Here is a 22,459-nt window from a genome sequence, read left to right as displayed (position 1 = left end):
TAAATCTCAAGTTCACGTTTCCCTTTTTCTCAGCAAAACTTCTATAAAGATTGCATTGGGGGCCACTATCAATTGCCCTTATTTATTAGGCCAATTTCTATTTATTGGGCCTGTAAATCCTCACTGCAAGGCAAAATGAGGAAGGAGAGGAGGAGGAGATGATCAGCTTTGCATATCAAAAGTGGCATTCTGGGTGAATTGCTCTTTGATATCAAAATAGCAGGAAAATTAACACATTCCTGTTTTCTCATCCAAAATCCATCACATATTCCTTCCATTTTGAAGCAGGAGACATACCATCCTTACAGTGGTCTGATTAACTCAGGATGGTAAATTCCCAGGAAGGAAAGAAAACCCTAGCCATCGCTCCAGTAGTGGGTTTCAAATCCCAGCGCTACTGGTTCGAGTGAGCGTGTGGCTCTTCTGCGCATGCGCAGAGCGTTTTTTATGACAACTGGGCAGGTGAACAGAGCCTCCCACTGCCGCTGCTGCTACCGGTTCGCCCGAACTGGAGTGAACCAGGAGCAACACACCACTGCATCACTCCCATTGATTGTGGGAACCTCACATTTTACATCAGTACTTCATCGTTGCTTCATTAGGTAGACAGTCAGAAAAATACCTAGGACCGTATGGCGAACCTATGGCACACGTCCCACAGGTGGCACGCAGCGCCCTCTCTGTGGACACACGAGCCGTTGCCCCAGTTCAGCGTCACCGCGCATGCGTGCGCACCTCCCGCCATCCAGCTGGTCGTCGGGTCTCTGTCGTGCATGCACAGGGGAGGGGCGTAGGGGGGCGTGGGTGCATGCGGGAGGCACGGGGAGTGCATGCACATGCATGGGGCGGGCACGTGCGGGGACCATCCGCGCATGTGAAGGGAGTGGGGAGCATGCACGGGGGCAGGACGCATGCGCACGGCCCATATGCACATTGCATTTTGGGGGTTCGCTTTGGGCACTCAGTCCAGAAAAGGTTAGCCATCCCTGTTCTAGAGTCTCCACATCTTTTTTACATCGTAGCGACCAAAACTGAATGCAGTACTTTGGATCGGTTGAGATATTAACTTGTGTTCCTACTTCCCCTTTGCTTTTTGAAAGGTTCCTCTCTTGCCAATGGAGGCCTGAATCTTCACACCACTGTGAAACGGAAACTGGAGAGTGAAAAGGGTTACGTCTTCGATAAGAGACTCAGGTACAGCGTGCGTCAGAATGAAAGCAACTGTCGGTTTAGAGACATTGTTGTACGCAAAGAAGATGGATTCACACACATCCTCCTGTCCAGTCAGACCTCAGATAACAATGCACTGACTCCAGAGGTACGCAGGTGAACATCCAATCGAAGAGAACAGTGGGACGCGATCAATAGCCATAAAAGCATCCCTCTGTTTATCATTTATCCCATAATGAAATAACTCCCTTGAATTCCATTTCTGATTTTAATTTTTGAAGGGGAGACCAGAATTGGGGGGGGGGTTTGAAGTACATGTACAACTTTGCAGGTTTGAAGTACATGTACAACTTTGTCAATGTTTACTTATATTATTTTACCTTTCCTGTCACAGTATGTAGAGTTGGATTCAGCTCCAGGTATCAAAGGTTTCCTATAACTTGGATCAGTTTTTGGTGGGTTTTTGTTTTGTTTTGTTTTTGAGCTTTCGTTCTTTGTCGAGGGTGCAATCAATCTGAAGGACATAAATATTTGAGAGATTAGCTGGAAGGCAGAGAAAAAAGTTCCCTCTTTGGACAATTACAAATTAGACTTAACACTGGTTCAAAGCATGGGTGTCTGTGGGATATTATGCAATTAATAATCCTTCTCCAAGAGAAGAACTAGAGATAACTTGATAACTGTCTTCCAGTACTTGAGGAGTGTCATAGAGAAGAGGGGGGGAGCCCAATGTATTCTCCAAAGCCTCTGAGGACAGGACAAGATGTAATCGGTAGAAACTTGTTAAACAGAGATGCAACCTAGAACTAAGGAGAATTTTCCTGAAAGTGAGAATAATTCATAACAATTATCTAATAACATTAATTAACAATAATTAATCACTGGAATAGCTTGTCTCCGAGAGTAGTGAGTGCACCAATGCTGGAGAACTAGACAGCCGTTTGACTGGGTTAGTATCTTGAGTAGGGTTAGACTGAAGACCTCTCAGGTTCTTTCCAGTCTTATGATTCTAATACAAATTACATCATTTCCATGATGATGTGATATGCATGACATCCCTGTGGCTTCTGCAGGATGTTTCTGCTGGAAGAGAATAAATATAAATCAATAACTCAATCAACATAAATAATATGGAGGTACAGCTGCCATTCATCTCATGTAAAATAAGGCATTATAATATTCAATCTCATTGTACACATGTTGTGCATTGACAATAAAGGTTTTATTTGATGTGACAGTTCCTGTATATGCCTCTTTTGGCTATACAGGTCGTCCTCCACTTACAGCAGTTCATTTAGTGACCATTCAGACTTACAACGACACTGAAAAAAAATGACTTACGACCATTTCTCTCACTTGTGACCGTTGCAGCATCCCCAAGATCACATGATCAAAATTCTTGGCAACTGTCTCATATTTATGACGGTTGCAGTGTTCTGGGGTCATGTGATCCTCTTTTGTGACCTTCTGGCAAGAAAGAACAATGGGGAATCCAGATTCACTTAACAACCGGGTTACTAATTTAACAACTGCAATGATTCACTTAATAACTGTGGCAAGAAAGGTCATATAATGGGGCAAAATTCAGTTAACAAATGTTTCACTCAGCAACGGAAATTTTGGAATTAATTGCGGTCGTAAATCAAGGACCATCTGTATTTGCAGGCATAAAGGATACGGTGCGTGAAATGGCATGGCGGTCATGTTGATGGCAAGCTTCATGTATTGCTTCTCGGATTATCAAAACAGCCAGAGGGGACCAGAATCTGAAGTGTTTTCAGAGGCATTTTTGTAAAAGGGTATTCCTAGCGGCAAAGCAGCTGTGCCTATACAAACAAAAAGATTTCCAAACACCCTCATCAGATTTACACTTTTGAAATGAAAGTTCTTCATTTTTATTTTTATTTTTTAAATTTGATTTCTATGCCGCCCTTCTCCGGAGACTCAGGGTGGCTTACAATGCGTTAAGCAATAGCCTTCATCCTTTTGTATATTTATACAAAGTCAGCTTATTGCCCCCACAAACTGGGTCCTCAATTTACCTACCTTAGAAAGGATGGAAGGCTGAGTCAACCTTGAGCCTGGCGAGATTTGAACTTACTAATTGCAGACAGCTGGAGTTAAATTACAATGCATTAGTCTGCTGAGCTATCCACTATGACAGCGGCCCCCAACCTTTTGGGCACCCGGAACTAGTTCCACCCGGAACTGTTTTTCCGCGGACTGGAGCGGCCATGGTTTCTCATGCTGCCTGCATCCCGCAGACGGGGCTTCGCTTGTTTGCGTGGCCTAGTTTCTGGCATGCTGTGGCCCAATAGACCAGGGGTTGGGGATCCCTGGGCTAAGGCAGATTGCTGAAAACCACTTTCCAACCTTTGATACTGAGCTTGTCGATCAGAAAGGTCGGCAGTTCAGCGGTTTGAATCCCTAGTGCCGTGTAACGGAGTGAGCTCCCGTTACTTGTCCCAGCTTCTGCCAACCTAGCAGTTCGAAAGCAGGTAAAAAATGTAAGTAGAAAAACAGGAACCACCTTTGGTGGGAAGGTAACAGCGCTCCGTGCACCTTCAGTGTTGAGTCATGCCACATAACCACAGAAATGTCTTTGGATAGCGCTGGCTCTTCGGTTTAGAAACAGAGATGAGCAGCGCCCTCTAGAGCCGGAAATGACAAGCACACATGTGCAGGGGAATCTTTATTTTTACCTTACTGAGCAAAAATCAAAGCACCCTTGTGTCCTTCCTTTTGCCGCCTCCTCCTCCTCCTCTGGGTCGCTATACGTTTGTTTCCTTTGATGTTAGGAATTATGTCAAAAGCGGATATGAAATATAGATTTGAAAAATGTTGGAGAAACCGGTTGGTAGGAAGCAAAGATGCTGTTATCCCGTGTCAGATTTGAAGCAACAACAACAAAAATAAAAACAGGGTAAATATTCCATGATTCGTGTAAAAAGAACTGGACTGTTGTTTGTTTCTCTGCAGATTATGAAGGAGGTCCGAAGAGCCCTTTGCAACGCATCCGCTGATGATAGCAAGCTCCTGCTGCTCAGTGCCGTAGGCAGTGTATTTTGTAGCGGCTTGGACTATTCTTACCTAATTGGAAGGTTATCCAGCGACCGAAGAAAAGAAAGCACCCGGATCGCTGAGGCTATAAGGTGAATTTGGGGTTTTGGAATCCTCCAGACAGGAAAAAATTCATCCTCAGCCTACGACAGAGGATATGGTTTTATTTATTTTAACGTTTGAATTGGGTTGGCTAGGTCAAATGAAAGAGGTGTTTGATATTTACATTTTCTTGATGTGGTGTATATTTGCTCAGCATGCGTAGCTGGGTTGATGCAAACTTCTTAAATATTCTTCCTCCTGTCTGTAAATTCTTTAGCTGCCACATTGAGGGCTTGTACCCAGCTGAAGGCAGAAGAAATCGTATAGTAAGAAATTTGAGAGATGTTATCTTTATCCAGTTATCAATAAGAATAGAAGAATGGAATGGAATGGAATGGAATGGAATGGAATGGAATGGAATAGAATAGAATAGAATAGAATAGAATAGAATAGAATAGAATAGAATAGAATAGAATAGAATAGAATAGAATAGAATAGAATAGAATAGAATAGAATAGAACAGAACAGAATTAGATGGGATGGGATGGGATGGGATGGGATGGGATGGAATGGAATGGAATGGAATGGAATGGAATGGAATGGAATGGAATGGAATGGAATAGAATAGAATAGAATAGAATAGAATAGAATAGAATAGAATAGAATAGAATAGAATAGAATAGAACAGAATTAGATGGGATGGGATGGGATGGGATGGGATGGGATGGGATGGGATGGGATGGGATGGGATGGAATGGAATGGAATGGAATGGAATGGAATAGAATAGAATAGAATAGAATAGAATAGAATAGAATAGAATAGAATAGAATAGAATAGAATAGAATAGAATAGAATAGCTGAATTGGAAGGGACCTTGGAGGTCTTCTAGTCCAACCCCCTGCTTAGGCAGGAAACCCTACACCACTTCAGACAAATGGTTATCCACCAAGACAGATTAGACCATATATGATATGTAATGAATAAGGAGATATTCAACCTGGAAATAAGGAGACATTTTCTGACAGTAAGAACAATCAGCCCATGGAACAGAAGTTGCCTTTGGAAGTTGTGGGTAGTTCATCACTGGAAGCTTTCAAGAAGAGACTGGACTGCCATCTGTCAGAAATGGTGTAGGGTCTCCTGCTTGGGCGGGGGTGTGTATGTGTTGGACTAGATGACCTACAAGGTCCCCTCCAACTCTGTTAATCTGTTAACATCTTCTTAAATACTTCCGGTGTTGGAACATTCACAACTTCTGGAGATAAGTTGTTCCACTGATTCATTGTTCTAACTGTCAGGAAATTTCTCCTTAGTTCTAAGTTGCTTCTCTCCTAGATTAGTTTCCACCCATTGCTTCTTGTCCTGCCCTCAGGTGCTTTGGAGAATAGGTTGACTCCCTCTTCTTTGTGGCAGCCCCTGAGATATTGGAACACTGCTATCATGTCCCCCTAGTCCTTCTTTTCATTAAACTAGACATACCTAGTTCCTGCAACCGTTCTTCATATGTTTTAGCCTCCAGTCCCCTAATTATCTTTGTTGCTCTTCTCTGCACTCTTTCTAGAGTCTCCACATCTTTGTTTACATCTTGGCAACGAAAACTGGATGCAATATTCCAAGTGTGGCCTTACCAAGGCATTATAAAGTGGTATTAACACTTCAGGTGATCTTGATTCTATCCCTCTGTTTATGTAGCATAGAACTGTGTTGGCTTTTTTGGCAACAGCTGCACATTGCTGGCTCATATTTAAATGGTTGTCCACGAGGACTCCAAAACATTGTGATCTAAACAAATTATGATTTTGCCCATGGCAATATGAGCTAAGATGGTGCTATCATCGTCTTCATAAAAATAGATGATAGCAAAGCAACCAAACAGAATAACAAGAGATCTTTTCTTCTCCTATACTTATCCCTTATATTTAGTAGGTTACTTAATATTGCATAATTACTTATAGGTTGCTTGTTGCAATGTGTGCCAGCCCAAATATATCTATACAGCCACTCCGGAAGGCTTGCTTCTTCCATATTCCATTCTGAAATTCATGTTATGGAATACTTCTAGAACTTGTGGGTACTCCATTACTGGAGGTTTTCAAAAAGAGACTGGAGAGCCATTTGTCTGGAATGGCACAAGGCAGTGATGGCTAGCCTTTTTGCCATTGTGTGCCAGGAGTGGGGGGGGATCACGCATGCACGTGACCACACCCATAATTCTATGCGCCCCACGCATGCGCACACGACCCACCCACCCCCGCCATCCCCACTCTTGGCACATGATGACCTGGAAGGCCTGTTTTTTGCTGTCCCCAGGCTCCAGAGCCTTTCTAGGAGTCTGGGGATGGCGAAAATGGTCCAGGGGGTTGGGGAAGGCCATTTATGCCCTCTCCAGACTCCTAGAAAGGCTCCGGAGCTTGGGGGGGAGAGAAAAACAGGCCTTCCCCACCACCCCCTGAGGCTCTCTGGAGGCAGGTAACAGCCTTTTTCCCTACTTCTGGTGGGCCTCGAAGGCCCGAAAATTAGCTGGCATGCACCGGAGCTGAGGTTGCGTGCCCACCGATATGTGCCACCTGTGACACGCATGCCATAAGTTCGCCATCACGGGCATAGGGTCTTCTGCTTGAGCAGGGGGTTGGACTGGAAGACGTCTAAGGTCCCTTCCAACCTTAGTATTCTGTTTTATGTTAGGTAGCCTAACATGTCTAGAGCATACTACACTGTAAGATTTGGAACTGCAATCCCGTCTTGTTCTCTTGAGCTCTGCACATTTTTTAATTTAAACCTTGGCTTTTTGTTGGAACAGATATAATTCATTACTTGTCTGTGCCAAACATTTAATATTTTACTTTCATGAATACTGGAATCCCTTGAAAAAGGAAGTTTAGTGTTGGTAGAATATTCATATTGACAGCTGGGATTCTCCTTAACCAAAACAGATTTAACTTTTTCTGTCTAGAAGTTTCTCTTGATATAGTTTTCCAATTTGATGAATAATTATTCCTTTAAAAAGTCTTCTTCGTCAAAAACAAATTAGCAGAACTGTTGGCATGTTGTTTTTCATCCTGTCAAATTCCATACCAAAGTTTGAGGATTTTTTTCCCTTGATTAGTTCAATAGTTCAATAGTTTCCCTTGATTAGTTCAATATTGCTGAGCACATTGTAAGCCGCCCTGAGTCTTCGGAGAAGGGCGGCATATAAATCAAATTTAAAAAAAAAAAAAAATAGACCAAATTCTATACGCCAACCAACAATATTAAAAATTCTCTGGGCTGAGTAATTTTGAGCATAATATCATCAGAAAATAATTGCAGCTTATGTTCTTCTGTAGTGGATTTTGATTCCTTAAATTCTACATTCTTGATGGATTCAAGTTGGCAGAAGTTGTAGTTCTAATCAGGAATGAAAATGATATGAATGAAAGAATGAAGCTACAGGATCTCCTGCTTCAGCAGGGGCTGGTCTAGAAGACCTCCAAGGTCCCTTCCAACTTTGTGATTTTATATTCTAAGAAAAAGAAAGGGGAGAACACGGTCTTATCCCTTTCGGTATATTGTGCATTGCTCCAAGGTGAGGCCATTCACTATGGACTTTTTGTCCTTTATAAATATACTGTATTGATGTCAAAAAATTAGAGCTGTAACCCATTTTCTTCAGAGCTGCAAACATTAAAAGATCATTCCAAAATTGTCAAAGGCTTTTTCAGCATAAAGGAAAATCAAAGCATTTTTTTTTTGTTCTTTTGATTTGTCTTATCAATAACATTTATGATATGCCTGATATTATTTCTCTTTGCAAGTACTGCCATAAAAAGTTTGCAGTCCACGTTCAGTAAGGAGATGGGTCTGCAAAATTCAGATAGGTTGAATACTTCTTTATTTTTTAAAAAACAGGATTTTTTTTTTTTAAAAAAAGAAGTGTTTCTTTCCATGCCAAAGGAAATTCTTCATGTATCTGAATTTTATTCATTGCCTTGATTACAGGTCAGAATGTCTTGGAAAGTTTTATAGTAAATTGTAGAGATACCATCAGGTGCTCTAGATTCATTCAAATTCAATTGTTTTACTGTTTATTCAATTTCATATCCTGTTGCAGATAGATAAAAACTATTTTGTGTTGATCTGTAATTTTTTTAAGTGGTGTCTCACTTAAATATTTCTTTTTTTTAATTAATCAAATTGGCTCTTCCTTTCTGGCAGACACTTTTAATTCTTCAGTTTCTCTTTAGAAAAACCTGTGTAGGCGAGGACTTACTGAGGTGAAACTGTGAGAAGTAGAGAAAAAGTAGAACTCTCTGACTGCAATTAGCATCTTATTGATTAGTTGAAGGTTATCTGAATTCTCCTACTTCTGCTTTGGTTAGCCATCCTCAGATTTCCCCTGAATGATTGCCTTCCAAATGTAGTTCATTATATTTAGAAGGCAGTAAGTCAAAGAAAACTAAGAATTACTAAAATTCTAAGCCAACATAGCTTTGGGCTCCGAGACTTCTAATTCAGTATATCTGGAGAACACCAATTTGCAGAAAACTAAAACAATCTTTCTCTTAACTCACTCTTTGAATTTTGTTAGCGTTTTTTCCATGGTTTGATTCCATCATGTTTCAGCTCTATTCACAGACTTCTTAAGGCAACGTTTGAAGATTTTTCTTCTTAGGGAAATGGCTTCATTTACATGCAAATAGACTCTCAAAGTTAAAATATTGCCTTCTTCTCATACATCTCATATTACGTTCGATGCCAATCTACATAATATGAAGGACAGGTTTTCAGATGCAAATTGTGGATTGTCCTATCCAATTTGGACTCATGCCAGACTTCCGCCAGTTGTAGCCATGTAATCATGGTTCATTTTTGTCAATTATGTTCATACCAAATAACAATATATTTTCATTTGAGAAGGCATAATACAGCGCTGCAGCTCAAGCGGTATATATTCAGAAGATTCCAGGTTTTAGGCTATAAGTATTTGAACCTGGAATCTTCCACGTGTCCTTCTGGGATAAGAAAAACTCTTGGACAGCAACCAACGTTGAACTCAACAGGCCAATGACTTAACTAGGTATAAAGCAGCTTCATCTATTCCTGGAAGTTCTGTTTTGAGCTGTGCCAAAAATTATCTCTAGTTGTAGACAATACAGAATAACAGAATTGTGGGGGCACTCGGAGGTCTTATTGTTAAAAAACTGTGAAAGACATGTATGTAATAGTTCTTTTGCTAAGCAATAAGGGAAACTCGGTGCTCTAAAATATATTGAGCCAAAAGTTCCTAACAGCTGAAAAGCAGATAACAAGTGATTTCCAAACATGATTAGAAAAGGAAGTATACAAACTTAGTGTCCTTTCAAAGGAACCGACTATGGTTTCCACAAAATGGCTGTTCCCTCATCTCCCAGAGCTCTAAACCCACAGGAGACCATTGCCTTGCAATCTCCTCATGAGGAGCAATTGTGTGGAGCACTCATGGGCGATCTCCAGTCTTCTCTTTGTCCAGAGAGGAATTACAAAAGAACGGTCTACTCTCTGGCACACATTTCTGCCATACTCCAGACAAATGGTTATCCAACATCTTTAAAACTTCCAGTGTTGGAGCATTCACAACTTCTGGAGGCAAGTTGTTCCACTGATTAATTGTTCTGACTGTCAGGCAATTTCTCCTTAGTTCTAGGTTGCTTCTCTCCTTGATTAGTTTCCATCAATTGCTTCTTCTCCTGCCTTCAGGTGCTTTGGAGAATAATTTGACTCCCTCTTGTTTGTGGCAACCCCTGAGATACTGGAACTCTGCTATCATGTCTCCCTAGTCCTTCTTTTCATTAAACTAGACATACCCAATTCCTGCAACTGTTCTTATGTTTTAGCCTCCAGTCCCCATCTTTGCTTCATCATCTTTGCTTTTGGATTAATATTTTGGTATAGGAAGGAACATATAAGGAGAAAGGGAGAGGAGAGGGAGAGAAAGAATTGTCTTAAAACTCAAAATATCAAGCAGTTAATATTTGGGGAGGGATAAGATTTACAGCTGAACCATTCTTGATGATGATGATGATGATACTATCCATTCAGTCATGTCCAGCTAGTAGCTATTTTGTTGGGCCAGGTCTCACCACATCTTCCAATCTTGCATTACTTTGAGTTTTTCTATGCTCTGGCTGGTGTCAACTTTGATGGTATCCACTCCCTGTGTTGTTTTTTTTAATGCCCTGGTTTCCTTTTAATGCTAACACTTCCAAAGATAATTGCTTTCTCCAGTGAATTTCCTTGCATGACATGGCCAAAGTAAATGAGACAGCCATTCTGTAATGCATAAATATCAGTTGTTCATATTGCAAAGCCATCAGGAAGTTCCGTGTTTCCCCAAAAATAAGACCCTGTCTTATATTTTTTTGAACCCTGAAATAAGCACTTGGCCTTATTACCATGCGCTCAAAAGCCCGATTGGGCTTATTATCGGGGGGGGTGTTATTTTGGGGAAAACAGGGTACATGGCAGTTTGAAAGACATCAACCACAGCTACAAAACCTCCATTAATCTTAAGACAAGATGGAACATTATGGTTTTGACGGCATAGCCACGTTCAGAAGTGTTAACGTTTCTGCTTACTATATACTGTGAGAAAAAAAAAAAGTGGGATGAGAACCTTTGATTGGCTTTTGGAGAAATACGTAGAGTTTGACCGTGTGGAAGGTCCTGTCTGATGTAGTGACGAAAGTTCTCATGAAACCAATTAGTTCATTGTGACTTCCATCCGTATCTTCCTATTCCAGGGATTTTGTGAAAGCCTTTATTCAGTTTAAGAAGCCCATTGTGGTTGCCATCAATGGGCCTGCTCTAGGCTTGGGAGCATCAATTTTACCACTCTGCGACATTGTGTGGGCAAGTGAAAAGGCCTGGTTCCAGACACCCTACGCAACCATTCGGCTCACTCCTGCAGGCTGTTCATCGTACACATTTCCACAGATATTGGGCGTGGCTCTGGTAAGATTTCCTTCTTTCAGATGGTTCTATGGCAGGGGTGGAATTCAAATTTTTTTTTACTACTGGTTCTGTGGGCATGGCTTGGCGGGCGTGGTGTGGCTTGGCGGGCGTGGCTTGGGCATGGCAGGGGAAGGATACTGTAAAATCTCCATTCCCTTGTATAAAATATAAGGTAAAGAAGAATAAAGATATGTTTAGAATTGCTATGCAGATGTAAAAATGAGTGAAAGTGAATTTGAAACTAATTTTGGATAGATATAATGGATTTATATAGATGAAAATGTTAAATTTGAGGTAAAATTGGTTTTTTTCTTAAGTTTTGAATTTCTTTTTTAGCTTCTTTTTTTGTTTATTTATAAAAGATGTCATGGAAATTGTGAATTGAGCTTGTGAAAGGAATGTAAGCGTGGTAACCATCTATGACCGGATCAAGATTTTTGCTCTTGAAAGTTATGTTTTTATGTTTAAATTTGAAAAAATAAATAAAAAATATTTACAAAAAAAAAAATCTCCATTCCCACCCCACTCCAGGGGAAGAATGCCGGTTCTCCGAACTACTCAAAATTTCCACTACCGGTTCTCCAGAACCTGTCAGAACCTGCTAAATAGCACCCCTGTTCTATGGTCCCACTTCAGTTAAATAGCTTGACATACCCATGGTGCTGTCCTACATGTGGTTTTCTATTCCAGATATTTCTTTCCTGACCTAATGGATGAATATTGGACCAAAAAAATTGAACTTCTCGTCTCTTTGTAGCAGACGTCTTCCAGTCACTTGGTTTCTTTCCCCTCCGGATTTCTGATTTGTATGTGCAAAGCAAATACTCAAGAGCTACAAGTTGTCTGCTACTGAAAAGCAGCTGAATCAGTTGCTTGCAAACATAATGATTGAAATATGCCATCTTGAGCATATTTTCATGGTCAAGAGGCAATTTGCTATTTAAAGCTCCCATTTCTAAGTAGCTCTTCAGTCCAAATCAGGTTTAAAAAATCAAATAAGAATGGAAAAGAAAGATCTTTGGTTAACCCATCTACAATCCCCACTAGACCATAGACAAAAGAGATTTCAGAGTACTTCATCTGATTCATTTTTCCCAGTGTGGTGTGAGGACTTATTGTTCTATTTATCCTACTTTTGCATCTACCACTAAATAGATCCCAAATTTTGTGCCAATTTGTATGCGCTGTCATCTTGTGTTTCGTGGTTACTCTTCGTGGAGGAGGAGAATAAGTTGTCCTATTCTAATATGTTCAATCCTTGTAGGCCAATGAGATGCTGTTTTGTGGAAGGAAGCTGACGGCGCAAGAGGCCTGCAGCAGAGGTCTTGTCTCCCAAGTCTTTTGGCCCACCACATTTGGGCAGGAAGTGATGCTGAGAGTAAAAGAAATGGCGTCCTGCAGTGCAGTGGTAAGAAGAATATGAGATTTTATGAAAAACTTTGGAGAATTCGTGTCAGGGTTCCAAGTAACACCCTGTCAGAGTTTAAGGTAGCTTAACTAGTATTATGAGATAAACCCAGGAGCAAAACACAGCACACAGAGCCTTTAGATAAATAACAGTGATTTATATACAGCTAAATATTTACAGACTTATATGTGGTAAATACCTTATCATACAGCTACACACCGAGAGCAATGAGATACACGCAAGAGAGAACATGAGAAAGGAAACACCCTCTAATGGCTTCCCTTATATAGGCAGTTTCTAAAAGTGGCAGTAACTCTGCTGCCTCATTCCATTGCATCAGCTTCCGGTTGCCTCCGCTTACAACTTCTCATCACCTTACAGCTATTAACTCTTCATACCCTGACACACCCCCAACAGAAATAAAACTCCAAGGCAGGCATCTTCCTGAAAGTTCCGTTTTATTAGAGATGTCATATTGGCACATCTGGGAAAACCCAAATCTGAAAGGTCCCCGGGGTTTTCCCCACCCAAATCAAAATCAAAGCTCCTTCCCACATGTCCATCCTATGGTCCAATCAGGTCCCCGTCCCAACTGGAGTTGTTTCCCAGCCACGTCTCTCCAGGTGCAGGCTGAACGTCCTTGACTCCCAAGGAAAATAATGTTGTTATGGCTATATATCTCACCCTGTCTCCATCCAACCCCGCTCACATTTCCCACAGCATGCCCATCCACCAAGTGTGGCAGCCCTGAAGATCCAAAGTAAAAGATGGCCTCCAGGGCTGACAATTCGTTTGTTTGTTGGCCACTCATTTTACCTCAGGGTAATTCTTTGGTGCCAACTGTATCCCATCTCATCTCTTTCAGAAACTCCTGTAGAAGGGACTTAAGGCAAAGCACTCCCTCTCTTGACTCTTACTTACTTTTTATTAAATATATAGGTTGCGCAACTCCATCCCAACTAGTGTAAAACATGAAATAATCAAAAGTGGATTCCAGAGATTTTTTTTTTAATTTGATTTATATGCTGCCCTTCTCCGGAGACTCAGGGCGGTTTACAATGCGTTAAGCAATAGCCTTCATACTTTTGTATATTTATACAAAGTCAGCTTATTGCCTCCACAAACTGGGTCCTCAATTTACCTACCTTAGAAAGGGTGGAAGGCTGAGTCAACCTTGAGCCTGGGGAGATTCGAACTAGCAGTAATTGCAGGCAGCTGAATGATAATAACAGGCTATTAGTCTGCTGCGCCACCAGGCTCTCAGATGTTCCAAAGCAAACAAGAATGCCAACACCAAAAGAAGAAGAAACATTTCACAAAAAATCCTCTCTAGCTAAAAAACTTGAAGATGAAATTGTAGGTCTATTTTATACAGTCGATGTCCTGAAAAGATTAGGACAGTGTTGTTCAACCTTGGCAGTTTTCAGATGTCTGGATCTCAACTCCCAAAACTGATGGCTGATAGTTGGCTGGGGAATTCTGGAAGCTGAAGTCCACATGATATCTTAAAGTTGTCAAGGTTGAGAAACACTGGATTAGGGGACAAAATATACTAGGAATTGCCGGTGTTCACTGAGTTGTTTTTTTTTTTTTTTTCATGAAAGAGAGTGGATGATCCTAGGCCTTTTGATGGCTTCTTTGATAGCTTCTGGAATGCTTCCAACCATAATTGCTGAAAATCTATGGCATAGTTAGCTTCATGAATAAATGAACAAGTTTGAGATTAAAAAAAATATGCAGGCAGCTATAATGTTAGCCTTCAATAGCCTTTATGTAGATTACCTGCTTAATAAGAAAATGAATGGACACTTCTAGAAGTTCTTATATAAAAGTCAGAGGGAGAAGCACAGCAAAAAACCATGATCCTGTCCAGAGCATGACATATTCTTTCCCCATTGCTTACTGCTATGGTCTCTCCAGCTCCAAAAACTGCCCAAGATGATCTTCACCAGGTGTCAGGAACCCATGGCTCTGGAGCCGCATGTGACTCTTTCATCCCTCTGCTGCGGCTCCCTGTTGCTCAAAATATGCATCACGACTGCCAATGTGCGACACCCACCAATGTGCAATTTATTAAGCTTTTCGACCCCCGGTAGGCCAATCATGGATAAATCCAAGAAAAGAAAAGTTTCAGAAGAAAACAGAAAGTTTAATTCAACTACATATGCTATCCCCGGAATCTCTGTCCCACATTACATTCGTATGTCCCCACTACTGAGACATAAGATCAAGATTCATTTCTCCTATTTCCCAGAGATTCCCTGGTTCCTCCGGTATTTTCTTTTCTGTGGGAAATGGGTCCAAATTGCTCTCTGGGTGTTCACAAAGGTTGCCCAAGGCAAAACATTAAGTTCCCGTATTGGTGTATTCAACCTTAAATTATTTTTCACACATTATGCAAGTCCCCGATTTTCAGTGGAGAGGAACGTATGTAAGCTGATAGAGAAATATTTTTTCCCTCCCTACCTTTGTATGAAAGATTGTAACCTGATCCTCTCTGTAAAGACAGAATAGCTTCCCTTTTCACTTGAAAGAGCAGCAGCAAAGCATCGGGGACTTTTAATTAAATGTATTATAGATTATATCTCCTTCCAAAAAGTTTGTGGGGGGAGGGAAGCACAAAAGAAGCACATATTACAAAAGTACTGTGTTCGTGTCTTGGGTGAGCCAATAAGGCTCTTGATCTGATGAGAACCCTGGGCAGGCCCTGTGCTCTCCTCCACCTTCATTTCAGCTTAGTTTTTTTTATAACATACAGCATTCAAGTCCTCTAGATCAAGAAAGGCATAAAAGCATAAAAGCAAGAGAAAAATTGCCAGTGAAGCTAAGAGTCTGTAGAGATTCTCAGTCATCCAGGTCATGGTTTTTGTTTGTTTGTTTGTTTGTTTGTTTGTTTGTTTGTTTGTTTGTTTGTTTGTTTATAATTTTATTTCTATACCGCCCTTCTCCCGAAGGACTCAGGGCGGTGTACAGCTTGATTAAAAGCACAAAGACAGACAAAATTTAAAAATAATTAAAATTATTAAATAATTGGCTCAATTTATAATTGCCCCAAAGGTGCTTTTTCAATTTACAATTGCCCCAAAGGTGCTTTTTCAGGAGGAAACTGGACCTTCCATTCCCCACTATCCTAGGTTGCATAAACAGAGGGATAGAATCAAGATCACGTGAAGTGTTAATACCACTTTATAATGCCTTGGTAAGGCCACACTTGGAATACTGCATCCAGTTTTGGTCGCCACGATGTAAAAAAGATGTGGAGACTCTAGAAAGAGTGCAGAGAAGAGCAACAAAGAGGATTAGGGGACTGGAGACTAAAACATATGAAGAACGGTTGCAGGAACTGGGTATGTCTAGTTTAATGAAAAGAAGGACCAGGGGTGACATGATAACAGTGTTCCAGTATCTCAGGACCTGCCACCAAGAAGAGGGAGTCAAGCTATTCTCCAAAGCACCTGAAAGCAGGACAACTTCTGAAGGCAACTTCTGTTCCAAGGGTTGATTGTTCTCACTGTCAGAAAATGTCTCCTTATTTCCAGGTTGAATATCTCCTTGTTCATTACATATCATATCTAGGGGAGACATGATAGCAGTGTTCCAGTATCTCAGGGGCTGCCACAAAGAAGAGGGAGTCAAGCTATTCTCCAAAGCACCTGAGGGCAGGACAAGAAGCAATGGGTGGAAACTAATCAAGGAGAGAAGCAATTTAGAACTAAGGAGAAATTTCCTGCTGGTTAGAACAATTAATCAGTGGAACAACTTGCCTCCAGAAGTTGTAAATGTAAATGAGATTAGATAACCATTTGTCTGAAGTGGTGTAGGGTTTCCTGCCTAAGCAGAGGGTTGGACTAGAAGACCTCCAAGGTCCCTTCCACCTCTGTTATTCTATTCTAGTCTACTATCCTGTCAGAGCTGAAGAAGCTTCTTGGATGAGAAGTGAAACATCTTCAAAGAAAAAACAAGCAAGTCCAGTTGCCTCCTGAAAAAGCACCTTTGGGACAGTGAAGCGAAGAATGCTTCCTGCTTACCAATTTTTTTTTTTTTAATGTCAATTATATCCTTTTGTTCTACTGTGATAATAACGCAAACCAGCTTTCAATGAGCAGAACTAAAAACTAATAACGCAAACAAGGCATCTGTTGGGATCGTAAAAACAATAAGAATATAAACCAGTGTTACAAGGCAGGAAGTGTGAAACCCACAGCAAAAATCAAATTTACATTTCTATATGTAATTTATGGAAGGCTAGCAAAAGTGAGCACTGTATGAACTCAAGGTTTCCTACTTTTCAGTTCATTCTTATGAACTATTTTATTACTCTATAATATAAAGCTGTCCCGAGTCACTTAATTAAGTTGACTATAGAAATTGAATCAATCAATCAATCAATCAATCAATCAGTCTCAAAGGAAAGGAGTGTTCATGGGAGGGTCAAAAAAAATCAAGATGGAGACTAAAGAAGGTCTCCAATGAAGCCAAGAGCCCAATAGGTTTTTTTCACTCTAAACTCTTTTTTCTCTAGAAGACATTTATTCATTCATTCATTCATTCATTCATTCATTCATTGAATTTATTTGCCGCCCATCTCATAGCAAAGGACTGTGGGTGGCTTGGATGACAGGGCTATGCTCCTCACAGGATGAATATATTAATTAATAATGAATAAGTGAATGGGAATGTCATTGCTTTCCCTTAGGTTTTAGAAGAATCGAAATGCCTGGTTCGGAGTTTCCTGAAATCTGGCCTTGAAGACGTGAACGAGAAAGAATGTCAGATGTTAAAGCAGCTCTGGAGCTCTTCCAAAGGACTAGATTCATTGTTCAGCTATCTCCAAGACAAGATCTATGAAGTTTGACATTATCGAAGGGAAAAAAAAAAAAGAAGGGGCGTGTGGGGGGAGAATGTTCTGGGATCAAAGAGATTTCAGAATGTCTCCTGGTTTGAGAAGAATCACATGAAAGCCAAAAACCAAGATCGAGCAAATCCTCCCGGAGGCTTTTGTAAGAACATATCTAACATCTCGGAGGTTGCACCAGTTTCCTTGTTGTATTCAACGATTCTTCCCAGCAGGATGGATTTTTCTTTGTGGAAGGGAAAGGCTGACTCAGCCTTTGGCAAGAGTTGCATATGAGGACCCATGTGGCTGGAGAGAAATATACATTCCATGTGCCAGAAGAAGCACTAATGGTAACCCTTTAAGGCACACCACGAATCTTACTTCTTTGGTCTTCTTAATTTTTTTTTTAATATTATTATGAATTAACTTATTCCTGTTTCCTGTAAGCAGCTCTTGTCACAGCATCTGTCCAAATGGCTTCAGCTGTCCTAAATCGTATTTATCTGGCTGGCCTGCTTGAAGAAGATGTCCATATTTTTGGTTTGTTCCACCGTTAACAATAGAAGATGTGGCATGTGGAGGATATAATTTATAATGGCTGACAGATAAAAGAAAATAATTTTGCCAAAACAAAAGAAAAAAGAAAAACTTTCAAAATACCCTACCTGGATTGGATGGCTTTCCCCCTTTTGGTTCAATTTATTTAATTTATTTATTTGTGTTTGTGAGTCTCAGTGATATGGATATGAATATGGATATATGGGTGTGTGCAGTGGTGGGATTCAAGTAATTTAACAACCGGTTCTCTGCCCTAATGATTTCTTCCAACAACCAGTTTGCCAAACTGCTCAGAAAGTTAACAACCGGTTCTCCCGAAGTGGTGCGAACTGGCTGAATCCCACCACTGTGTGTGTGTGTGTGTGTGTGTGTGTGTGTGTGTGTGTGTGTGCCCTGTTTCCCCGAAAATAAGACATCCCCTGATAATAAGCCCAATCGGGCTTTTGAGCGCATGCACTAAAATAAGCCTCCCCCCGAAAATAAGCCCTCCCCGAAAATATTTAAATGCAGAGCTGGAAATCAGGTAAGATGGCAAGAGGAGCCCCATCTTGCTCCATGCGCCCCAAAATAATAAGACCTCCCCGAAAATAAGGCCAAGCACTTATTTCAGGGTTCAAAAAAATATAAGACAGGGTCTTATTTTGGGGAAAACACGGTATATACAGTATATATACTATACACACACAGCATATATGAAGAGGCATGTATATATGCGTATATATATATATATATATATATATATATATATATATATATATATATACACACACACATATCTGTGTGTATGCATAACACACACACTGTATATACATACATAAAGTATGTGTGTGTGTGTGTGTGTATGCATGCATGCATGTATGTATGTATGTCTATTAATTATCATTGTACTTACCTAGACTGGATAGGCTTTGCACATATGAACGATCTCCCTAATTGTCTTTAAAAAGATTGTGTTATGTCAGCAAAGACAAAAGGCAATGAAATCAGATAATGCCCTGGAGTTTTTTAAAAAAGAACTCCATCTGCGATTCATATTCAGAAATTGTCCTCCAAAATGGGTCCTGTATTTGAATCGTTCTTAAAAGAAGAACAATGTAATGCCGAAACTGTGAGTGTAATAACACAACTCCTCTTGAGAACTTGAGGAATAGGGCAGGGTGTACCTTCTTCTTCTTCTTCTTCTTCTTCTTCTTCTTCTTCTTCTTCTTCTTCTTCTTCTTCTTCTTCTTCTTCTTCTTCTTCTTCTTCTTCTTCTTCCTCTTCCTCTTCTTCTTCTTCTTCTTCTTCTTCTTCTTCTTCTTCTTCTTCTCCTTCTCCTTCTCCTTCTTCTTCTTTTTTAAATATAAGAAATGTTTACTATCTTTTTTCTAATCAGCCGAAAAGTAATAACCATATTGCACCAACCTAGAGTAGCAAACAAAAGAATGAAGAATTCTTGCTGTCTTAGAGGCTACCCTTCACCTCTGAGAAGTGGTCTAAAATTCTTAGGGATGTCTTTGAAAATGCTATTAAAGGTTCTGGATTTCCTTTTATTGTCCAGGAATTGATAGCTCTCCTTCCCATTAGAAAAATGCAGAAAGGCAGAGTTTTTCCTTTGGCTCATTCTGTGCTCCTTCGCTCTTAGCATCTGACCCCAATACTTCCTGGAAGCCCTGCAGAGATTTTTCTGTAATTGCATCGATTTAACACCTCATACTGCCTGTGAAATCCCCTTGAGAAGTAATGGAAGGACTCTTCGCTTTTTAAGTCGGCCAGGACCGACCAAGGTGCATTAAAAGGAGAACAGTGACATGAATGAGCTGCTTTATGAGATGGCCTCCCATTTTCCAGCTACAAAAATTGCAGAGGAAAAAAAAAAAAGGGAAACAAGAGAGTTAAATATCTCTAGGCTTAAGTCCATTTCACGAATTCTTGACTTCCACGAGTTTTCTTAAACGTTTTGGTTGTTTTTCATTTTTCTTCTGTTTTTCTTTTTTGTTTTTTGCCTGGCATCGTTTCCGTTTAAGTTCAAATTCTTATTAGGTGTTAGAGCAGGGGGGTCAAACTCGATTTCATTGAGGGCCGCATCATGGTTGTGTTTGATCTCGGGGGGGGGGGGCAGGGGGGCATGGCCATGGTGGGTGTGGCCAGCTTGACATCACTCATGTCTGGGGTGCCTGTGGCGGCCTGAGTATTCTGCCAGTGGAAACGGGCTCCTGAGCTCCGTTTTCAGATGTGACGGCCTCCTGCAACCCTCTGCAAGCAAAAGCGGAGCTCAGGAGAGCTGCGCATGGCTCTCCTAGCTTCGTTTATGCTGGCAGGGGCAATGCAGGCCAGTCCTTCGCTGTTTCCAGGGCGGCCCCATGGGCCAGATCTAAGCACCCTGCGGGCCAGATCCGGCCCCCGGGTCTAGAGTTGGACACCCCTTTGTTAGAGCTTCCAAATGGGATATTGAATTCTAGGGAAGAGAATATTTGTAGCTCAGGGTTGAACTGTGGAGTCCTTGGTGCTCTCTGAGCTTGGTTGTTGTTGCTTTTTTTTTGTAGGCATTTCATGACCCAACCAGGTAACATCATCAATGGTGTTGATGTGATATTGAATTCCTGGAGATGGGAGAGGACTTCCTTTGTTGAATTTGTTTTTTTAAAAAATGCGTTTATATAGCAAACGTTCCTCTTGGCAGGAAATCTCTGCAAAATTCTTACAAATCAGTGCACACTCTGGCTTCAAGCATCAAACCATGTTCTTACCAGAATGCATTGAACATATAAACCAGGATTTTCAGGGAAGGGAAAATGCTTCACTTATTCTTTGCTACGGATGGCAAAGAATCTCAACTAATTCATAAACCTTTTGCTTCTGGAGTCCAGCTGTTCTGGACTCAGGGATAAAATCCTAGAGGTATATAATACCAAGCAAATGAAAACCATGGGGGGGAAAAAATATATGGGAACGTGTTCATTTATTGAAATGATATTTTTCAAAATGAAGTCCAGTTCCTCTTCCAGAAATGAATAGTTAATGAACTAGCAGGAAAATGTTCCCACACTGAAACTTCCTTTGAATGGGAAGAATTCTTGGGATTCAAAACTTCTGGATTTCCAAGTAAACCTGATTTTGAAACGTTAATTTTTTTCTACCGCTTTTTCAACATATTCTTATTTTTACATTTCAGTAGCTGAAAAATGCCAAATATAATTCCTTCATTAAAAAAAAAAATTCTAAATCTTACTTTTGAAAAAAAAAACAACAACCATCAGTATGATTATTCTAATTTCAGGGTTTTTTTAACTTTATGGTCAGTAATTATTTTTTTTAAAAAAAGCTTCCTCATCTGGTTTTATATTTCCAGCATCACTTGAGTATTTAGCGATAAAGGTGTGCTGTATATACTGGGTTGAATATCTTGATTAATATCCACAGTATTTAATAAAATGCAAACTTTGCTGTTAAGTATGTCATATGATTTCATGTAAATGGTTTTGTACAAATCTTTAAAAGATTCCCCAGTTTTTGCATTTGTAGATATGGAAAAGTAAGCAATTCATTTTTTTTCTGTTTGTCTTGCATGTGTGTGCATATGTATGTATGTATGAGTGTGTGTGTATGTATGTATGTATGTATATACATATACATATACGTATGTGTGTGTGGGTATATATATACATATATATATTGCTGTATATAAAATGTGTGTTAGTTGGGTGCCCTTCTGTTTCAATGAATAAGCTTGCTGATTTTAATACAGTATATATTTTCAAATTATATATATATATATATATACATAAACTTTTTATATTTCTGTGGTAGATTAGGGTAAGCGTTCTAGGCAATCTTTTTACACGATGGTTAACTCTTCTTTTAATTCTCTAGTATTCTGGGGTTGATGCCAATTGTTTTTTTCACTTAAAATAACACACTGTTTTACTGTTATAAATATATGCAGGCAGGTTTTTTGGTTTCCTCCCTTCCTTTCTTCCAGCCTTGAAATAAATGAATTTGTAGATTTGCTGCATTTGTGAATAAGCCTTACCACTAGTTTGAAACAAAGATTGTGAACTTCATAAGGAAAATGAAGAGTCAGCTCTCTGGGGTGGTAGAATAGCCAGGATTATAGCATCCTTTTATAATCTGCCTATTCCAAGAGTTGTAGGCCCAACACATCTGGAGGACACGGGGTTGCAGAAGGCGAAGTTAGAACATCTGATCCTGCCTTGCAGACGTGACGCAAATGGGGACAATTCATACTGAAACTTTCCCAGCACCCAAAACTCTTTCCAAGCATAATTTCTCTACATTGGAGTTCTGACTTGGACCAACCTGTAGAAGACTTGAAAAGTGGTGGTTTGAGGGAAGGAAACCATGTTCAATGGATTTCACCCCCATTTTTTTTCGATGAACTTTTAAGAAAACCCCTGGCCTCCAACAGCTGCAT

The 22,459-nt window shown here is 40.3% G+C and overlaps 1 protein-coding gene across 1 annotated transcript in view; it reads left to right on the top strand.

Annotated features, from left to right (window-relative positions):
* Positions 1 to 17,818, top strand: part of CDYL2 (chromodomain Y like 2) — a 78,905-nt gene extending 61,087 nt beyond the window's left edge. The window contains exons 3-7 of the mRNA XM_070952794.1: positions 1,101 to 1,318; positions 4,150 to 4,322; positions 11,032 to 11,242; positions 12,507 to 12,650; positions 17,347 to 17,818. Coding sequence (XP_070808895.1) covers positions 1,101 to 1,318; positions 4,150 to 4,322; positions 11,032 to 11,242; positions 12,507 to 12,650; positions 17,347 to 17,505 — 905 coding nt within the window. The 3' untranslated portion in view covers positions 17,506 to 17,818. The remainder of the gene's footprint in view (positions 1 to 1,100; positions 1,319 to 4,149; positions 4,323 to 11,031; positions 11,243 to 12,506; positions 12,651 to 17,346) is intronic.
* The last annotated feature ends 4,641 nt before the right edge of the window (positions 17,819 to 22,459 follow it).

Source organism: Pituophis catenifer, unplaced genomic scaffold (assembly GCF_029215685.1).
Source record: "Pituophis catenifer annectens isolate HBS135680 unplaced genomic scaffold, rPitCat1.0.hap2 SCAF_13, whole genome shotgun sequence".
Taxonomy (NCBI): Eukaryota; Metazoa; Chordata; class Lepidosauria; order Squamata; family Colubridae; genus Pituophis; species Pituophis catenifer.
The sequence above is the reverse complement of the archived record's forward strand: the minus strand, read 5'-3'. Positions and strand labels throughout refer to the sequence as shown.